The sequence below is a fragment of the Octopus bimaculoides genome, chromosome 20 (assembly GCF_001194135.2).
Source record: "Octopus bimaculoides isolate UCB-OBI-ISO-001 chromosome 20, ASM119413v2, whole genome shotgun sequence".
NCBI classification, from domain to species: Eukaryota; Metazoa; Mollusca; class Cephalopoda; order Octopoda; family Octopodidae; genus Octopus; species Octopus bimaculoides.
The window spans coordinates 14,172,725-14,180,849 of record NC_069000.1 but is presented as its reverse complement, the minus strand read 5'-3'; the positions used below and the strand labels follow the sequence as shown (position 1 = coordinate 14,180,849).

At 34.2% G+C, this 8,125-nt stretch overlaps 1 protein-coding gene across 1 annotated transcript; it reads left to right on the top strand.

The window, feature by feature from the left end:
- On the top strand, positions 1 to 5,048 carry LOC106883426 (uncharacterized). The gene is made up of 2 exons (XM_014934422.2): positions 1 to 781; positions 4,039 to 5,048. Exon 2 carries the CDS (start codon positions 4,045 to 4,047, stop codon positions 4,606 to 4,608), a length of 564 nt encoding a protein of 187 aa, XP_014789908.1. The 5' UTR covers positions 1 to 781; positions 4,039 to 4,044; the 3' UTR covers positions 4,609 to 5,048.
- The last annotated feature ends 3,077 nt before the right edge of the window (positions 5,049 to 8,125 follow it).

The window sequence follows — 8,125 nt, the reverse complement described above, 5'->3', positions numbered from 1 at the left end:
CCGTGCTGCTTTAGTAGTACCCCAGAGTTGAGTACTGGGATCGATGTAATCGACTTAACTCTTCCCCCAAAATTACACATACGCGCTCGTGCCCCCCTCCCACACAAAGTAACTTCCGTATTGTTTCCGTCCACCAAATTCCATTGACAAGGGACTGGTCAACCTGAAGCTACAGTTGAAGGCAATTTGCTGTGTTGAGGCATGCTTTTATACTAAATAGGTTATACAATAATTAAAATTTTTTTCAAGAATTTTATACTTTATATTGTTAATAGATACATATAAAGACGTTTGATAATTAGAATTAAGATTACTGGACCTTAGAATAACGTCTGTGACAAGATCTGAATGTATAACGATACGATCGGTTTATCCAGGATCTTAACTTCTCAATAGGGCGCTTACTTCAGTCGCTATGGTGTCCCATCTACTTCAGTAAAATTAAATCCTTATTATATGCAACTGAAATACGCTTAACAAATTAGTATGAATATATTAATAAAGACTGTCACTTTTAGTGACGATAAGTATGACGATAAGACGTAATATGTGAGTTACGGAAACACTTATTCACACTAACTCCTCCAGAAGACTAAAACGACTCACAAAAAGTAGTCTTTCACAACAACTCTATGTGGAGATAATTCTAACAAGCCGAAACACAATTCTGGTGTACTTTGAACTCTGTTTGTTATTGTTTTTATATAATCCAATTTACACGGAAGCTGCTGTAATTTACCAGAAAAACAAGGAAGGACTCCACGGTTATATTTTCGAAGAAGTGAGTATAACTAAATTTTCACACTTTTATGTTTATTATAAGTTGTTATTATTTGTCTCATCGCAGGATCTTTGATTCTGCTTGGGTAAAATTCGTGGTTATCACGCTTGTTAATCTCTCTCTCTCCGGGATAATCCTTTAGCTTTAGTTCGATAGGACAGTGTCGAAGTAGTTGTTAAATCTACTAGAATACGAAGAAAGAAATTGGGAAATTTCCTTAAAATCGTATTAATATCCGAACCGATGAAATGTGATTGTTAACTAGATAACATTACCAACACTAGCAACATAATTATGATCCTCGTAATGGTTGGATTAATTTCAGAGATTAGAAAAAGTTATTTGATCTTGTAATTTATATTTCATTTAGGCTGATTTCTGAACAAAAATTTTTTTTTAACTAAGTTCAAAAATGAAAATATAAATTAAATTATGAAGCGGTTTTCTTTTTAAAAAATGTTCATATTGACCCATTTATAGACACAAAATGTAATTGACACTCCCCATGTACACATTACACAGTAATTTACATTTTAAAATCTTTTTAAAAGAAAAATTAAGTACCACATTCCTTCACTACGTTAATAAATACATTTGAATTGTATTTTTGACAGATTTCGATATTTTCAAATGAAAACTATTATGATAGTTAAACACCGATTTTTTCTGGGAAAGTTAAATTTAAGAAATTGTTTGAATCAATTCAATAGATTATTATTATTTTGGTAATCTACAAAAATAGACAACAAAACTTAATCATTATCTACTGATGATATCCTGACACTTTACTCAGGACACTGTTGTTCTATATAAATTTGTGAATGTAAAGCAGTTGAACGAACTTCACTTTAAATTTAAACATTTGCCTATCAGATATTTGGACAGTTTTTCCCTCATCACTTTTGGTTTTAAATCTGTTTAACCAACTAATGTATAAAAGCGAAAAACTAAATAAATAAACTACTTAGTTAAAGTGGGTATCCTCACTTTTACGGACCTAAATTCAAGTAGAAATAGCGACGACCCGAAGTTATTTTACAAACTAAAATATGTACCGAAAGTGTATTAAAATATAACGCATTCGAAATAAAAAAGAAGGAAACATATTAACTGGGTTTTGGTCAGGTAGTGTCTCCGGACAGTTCAGATGGACAAATGTGAATTAAATGATATTGCACACCATTTAATACAATTAACGTTGAGTTCGAGGGTACCTGCTAGATTAAAAAAAAACAAAAAAACTCTCCGGACAGAACTTCTTAGTCTATAGCAGCAATGTCCAGTATCTTGTTTTGGTCGATAATAGCAATTTTCGCTCGTGGATGTCCGTCTGGCCATCGGGACCGTAAAAAGCGCAGTCAAAAGACCAATTTGAATTCAGGACCGTAAAAGTGAGGAGATATTCAATTAAAGAATACCAAAATGTAAACAAATATGTTGTTATTTGTAAACAAACAAGATTCATATTTTGTTTTAAAATTTAGTTGTCTAGACTGAAGAACAAAGTCAACCTCTAACAATCGAACTCGGGACAATTTTTCCTATGTTACATTTTGAAAGACCTATTTTGAGTAGTCATTTCCACTGATCCGTGACATACAAATAGGTTTCAGAAACCATAGGGGTATTAGTATTTCTAGGGAGGAGAACAAATTTCTTTCATATCTTCGCCGAAAATAAGATATAAAACGGCGCTAAGCGGTTCAACGCTTGCTTTTTTACGTTTGATGCCTCGAATTAGCTTTATGGATGCACTTAACTACATAAATGTACACCTCTAACTTTGTTTCTTCATAACTTTCTGAAAAATGGGTATTTTCTAATGAAATTTTCAGCAAATATGTACCAGATGGTGTAGCTTACGATTGTATTGGAATTTGATACGTATTTGAAACGCATTTGTTGAAAATTACATTAAAAATATATTAATTTTTCAGAAAATTATGAGGAAAAAAAAAAGATGGGATGGGAGCACACTTATGTAGTTATGTCTGTAGATATATGTAATGCAAGAAAGTATTTAATCGAAGCGGAATATTCCCGATTGAGTCGTAAATATCGCGGGCGGAGGCAAAGAACACGTACATCACCGTACATCGGCGTAACAAAACCCCTGATCCTCACCTAAACCCTAACCCCTAATCCTAAACACCGGGTGTACGTATTCTTTACTTTCGCCATATCACGTAAATTGAATGACTAGATAATTATTGGTTATTACAAGTTTGTCACTCGTAATTTACCTAATTTACTACAGGAGTGTCGGTAACTCGATATTTGTTAAAATATTTTGTCAGAATCAATTTTGTTCACAATAGTGTATTTACATCGGAATATCTATCGCAGGACCAGGACTGCGTGCAGGCTACCGGTAGTGTTTAGAGATACAGCAAGACTTAGATTTCCAACAATGATCTATAAAAGGCTTTTAATATTTAGAAAATAACATTGTTGAAAGCTGTCAAAGGGAATCAAAAGCGTTACAGATTAAAATTTAAGGATGGTGTTATTAAAAGAAAATGCTTCAATAAATTATTTAAAACTAAAAAAAGAAAAGAAGAAAACATTAATATTTGTTACATTTTAAACAAATTAGCACTAATGTGCAGTTATGTATGTGTGTGTGTGTATGCTAACTTGCTTTTTTATATACGCTTTTCCATGCTGGCATGAATTAGATGAAACTTGAGGCGAATTTTATACGGGCAAATGCGTTTGTTGTCTCTACTCCCCCCGCCACACATACAAACGAAGGTTTCTTCTCAGTTTCTGCCTACAAATTCTACTCTCAAACTAATCAGCTACACACACACAAGAGTTGAACATACAAGATGCATGCCAGAAGTTTTATGACTTTTTCAGGAGGGACATTTGTTATTTTAATATAAATACAAAACTCTAATCTCCTACAAAGTAGCATCCTCTGATTTCAATGCCCGTGTAGTGCTCCAACCACTTTGTGAAGGCCCCGTGGAAGATCTCCAAAGTGAAGGTGTCCAAGACCCTTGTCACGGGCCTCCTTCATCTTCAAAATGACTGACTCTGAGGTGCTCCTTCAGCTTGAAGAACAGTCACAATTTGTGAATTGTGATCTCTTATTTCTGTTATATGGCTACTTGTGTGCTAATTCATTGCCTTGTTTTTCTGTAACCAATTTTATGTGATGTAACAGTTGAGGAATATTCTGAGTAAAGATGTATCATCTACCCATTATATTTTATCTGGTTAATATATATATTGCAATCATTTACTTCCAGGTAACAATGGGAGGCCGCCAGTTAAGCACGGCTTTGTCTGATTTTTTCCTGGCTTTGTCAGCTTATTTTGTGGCAGTCAAACTAAAAGAAGTATGCGTCATCGCAGGACTTGGTATCTTTATCCAAGGAATGGCAGCTAGCATTGGAGTAGCTCGATTTTCAATGGAGAAACCATATAAGGATATCATCAGAGCACACATGCTTTTTTCTTTACTGGCAACATTTGTTGGAATTCCATTACTGTCCATTGGATTCTGTATTTACTATCATTTCACAATGATATCATGGATTCTTTCTGCTGTTTGCTTTTTTGCCATTACCTTCAGCTTTTTCATGGACTCAGAGGTGAAACGCTCAATATCAGAACCAATAGCCGGTTTGGCAATTATCATCATAATTGCTCTATGTCTATATCATGAAAACTTGTTTGGATTTTTAGCTTGTATTATATATATTCTTTCTGGTGTGATGATTGGAAGCGAAGGAGCTTGGTTTGGAATCCTGCGCATTGATTTGCTTCATTATACTTTGGTTCTTGGTAACCTAGCATTTTACAAATCATTTACATAAATGTAATCAGGAAGTTTAAAAAAAGATACATTTTATAATTTCTACATAATTTTTCGTTCCCAAATTTCAAGTGTATATATTAGCAATAATGTTTCTTTTTTCACATTCAAATAATAATTTTCCAATATTTCAAAACTTTTTAAATATATTTTTTTAATATATATCATTTAAAGCTTTTCAAGGTGGCGAGATGGTAGAATTGTTAGCATTCTGGGCAAAATGCTTAGTGGCATTGTGTCCGTTTTTACATTCTGAGTTAAAATGCTATTCTGAGTTAAAATGCTACTAATAAAATTAGTACTCGTTGAGCACTGGGACTGATGTAACCAACTTACTCCTTCCTTGAAATTGCTGGCCTTATGCTAAAATTTGAATATATGTCATTGAAATCTCTTGATTGATAATATTTATATATTTTATATTAAAATTGCATGCATGAAGATATTTGTTATTTTGTTACTGTTTTGTATCAATGATGGGAAATCAATATTAAGTTTGAATCATTTATAAAGATTAAATTTTTACAAATACCTTTGTGATTGTATGAATTACAGAATTATGATTAGTTATAAATAGAAAATTTGGGTTGAGAAATGGTTGAGGATGTGCTTGGAAATCATTAAATATTTGTCAACCATTATATGCAGATCATCTGGCTCTAATCACAAAAATATAAACAACATGTAAAAAAAAGAAATCTGAAACATTTCAGAAAGGTATTGATAAGTATGGTAGATAAATTCAGCCTGCATCCATTATCCTGCAGCCTTAGCATGGGCCAATTCCCCTGACATGCTGCTCTGTATAACATAATCAGAAGGCTGGTTTCCTGTCTCAACCTGAACTAGTAGGTCTTGACTGCGGGAACAGTAAGCATCCCGATGGAATAACCCTCTTCCCATTTGAGTAAAGCAGAGCTCTAGTCTGAGATGTGACATGATCTCTGGCTCCAACCTTGCAGCATTGGCTGTAAACCTGGGTGTCACCATCCATAACGCAGAGGAGAGAAAAATTGGTAAAGACCAGTCGTTATCAGTTTGTGCTGGTCACTGTCGAGATGTCAGTTGTTCTGGGACCTTGTACTACTAATTTCCTCCACAAAGTAGAGATAATGGCGGCCTGGTGGAGAAATGAGCCCATGAAGTGGAGAAGCTGCTGTATTGAGTGTCACTGGCCATTCCCCGCAACAATACCATCATGGTTATTACTGCGGAGCGCAGCTGAGCACATCATCTGGATAGCCACATAGACCACCCCCCAGGGGTCAATAATGACCAATTTGCTGATCTTTGCTTTTGAGAATGATTTCAGTCACTCACATCGTTATTCTTGAAGGGTCAGAGGTGAAAAACATATATTGCCAAGGATAGTTTGCATGGAACTATCACTAGAGCTTCTTCAAGTCAGCTGATCTGAAGTGCCATAAAGTCTGGTGGGGGAGGTATTGTAAATGTGTTGGTGTGTAGTCACAATAAAGCTCATTAGCCCTTTAGCATTTAAACCGGCTATATTCGGCCCAAATATTCTAGCTTGTTTTATGTTCAAATTGGCCAGATCCAGTTTCCCACACCTACCATACAATGTCATTATAAAAATAAACAATCATTTCATCGAAATCTTGAAGCTATGAGATAATGCATGATTAATTCTAAACAATATGACAAGATAAGCATTACATTTGACAGAGGTAAGCCATGTTATTGCATGTTGCTGGGAAGTATATTTCTTATCAGTTTTGGCAGTATCCAGATAATATTTAGAAACAACTCCTAGGCCAAGTTACCATAGATATTCCAATATTTATAGACTGTTTGCTTGTCACTAAGGTTTAGTTCTGATCAAGTAAATGGAGTTCGACAAATATTCCAACAGAAATATCTTCGTGGTTCCTCTCTCTCTCTCTCTCTTTCTCTTGTTGACTGGGTAACCATGTATCACTTCTGCCGCAACACACCTGTTTCTGTCTTCATTCTTGATCTGTCTCCCTCTCTCTCTATCCTCCCCCTCTCTCTCTATCCCCCTCTCTCTCTTGCTCTCTCCCTCTCACCGGGTAACCATTTTTCTCTTCTACAACAAGACACCTGTTTCTATTCTTCAGTCACACTCTAACCACTCATTACCTGACACAAAGCCCTTCCATGCTGCAATTGTTTTTGCTTCAGCACATGATCTCAGATCAAGTCACTTGCTATGCAAGTACATCTCTGTAATATATATATATATATATATATATGTATAAATTAAGAAATGGAGTTAAACGCAGGTGTTATTCAAATCTTTATACTTCCGGCATATGTTTCGAAGAAAACATTGGTATTATTCCCGAGGGAATAAAATGATGCAAAACAATGTAATCATCTTGTCATGGAAAATAAGAGAAACAAAACACACCAATAAGCCATTTTAATCAAATGTTATTACTGCGTATATGATGAAGGGAACACTGGTAAGTTATTTAAAAAAAAAACATTAATAGATTTAATGTCAAAGGCAATTTAGAGAAAGAGAAAGAGGAGAAAGAAAGAAATTAACAGAAAATTAAGAGTGGAGAAATATAGTGTAATAGATGAGTGGTGTGTAAATAGATATATGTAGTGGAAATGAAATCTAAGAAGACAGTCAAAAGTCGAATTTTAAAGATTGGTAGAAACTACTTATAGGAACTAAAGGTATGTTTTTGCCAATGTTTGCAATGATGAATGCATTCTTTAAATGTGTTTACAAGAGAACAAAATGACATACGTGTTTACAAGAGAACAGAATGACATACTGTTCTTCGGTACAGAGCAGACAAAAGGATTTACCTTTATCATATGGAAAGGATCTAGATAGAATGTTCCATTCCGAACCAAATTGTTTAATATGTTCCTTTAGAGACCAAATTAATTTACTAAGCCCAGTATTGTTGCGTTTATTGATATGTCTAAATGAATAATACCAATGTTTTCTTCAAAACATATGTCAGAAGTATAAAGATTTGAATAACACTTGCATGTAACTCCATTTCTTAATTTATCTATGTAATATAAAAACAATTCACTAAACCCTGGAACTTCTACCTTTATAAGTAGGCTGTAATATCCTTGGCACATATGTGAATTTTTGCTACCCTGGTAACTATTTATTTATTTTTTCCGTGTTATTTGTAGACATTGAAAAAATGCACATACATATAAACATACATATATATATATATATATATATATATATATATATATATATATATATAAAGTATATGCACAGATGTGGCTGTGTGCTAAGAAGTTTGCTTCCCCAACAACATGGTTCTGGTTTCAGTCCCGCTGCATGGGACCTTGGGTAAGTGTCTTCTATTATTGCTTCATGGCAACCAACGCTCTGTCAGTAGATTTGAGTTGGTGGAAACTGAAAGAAGCCCATTGTATATATATATGTGTGTGTGTGTCATTGTAACTTAATGACTTGGCAAAAGAGTACCAGACTTAAAAAAAAAAAAATCAAGTCCTGGGGTCGATTTGTCCGATTAAAATTTCTCAAG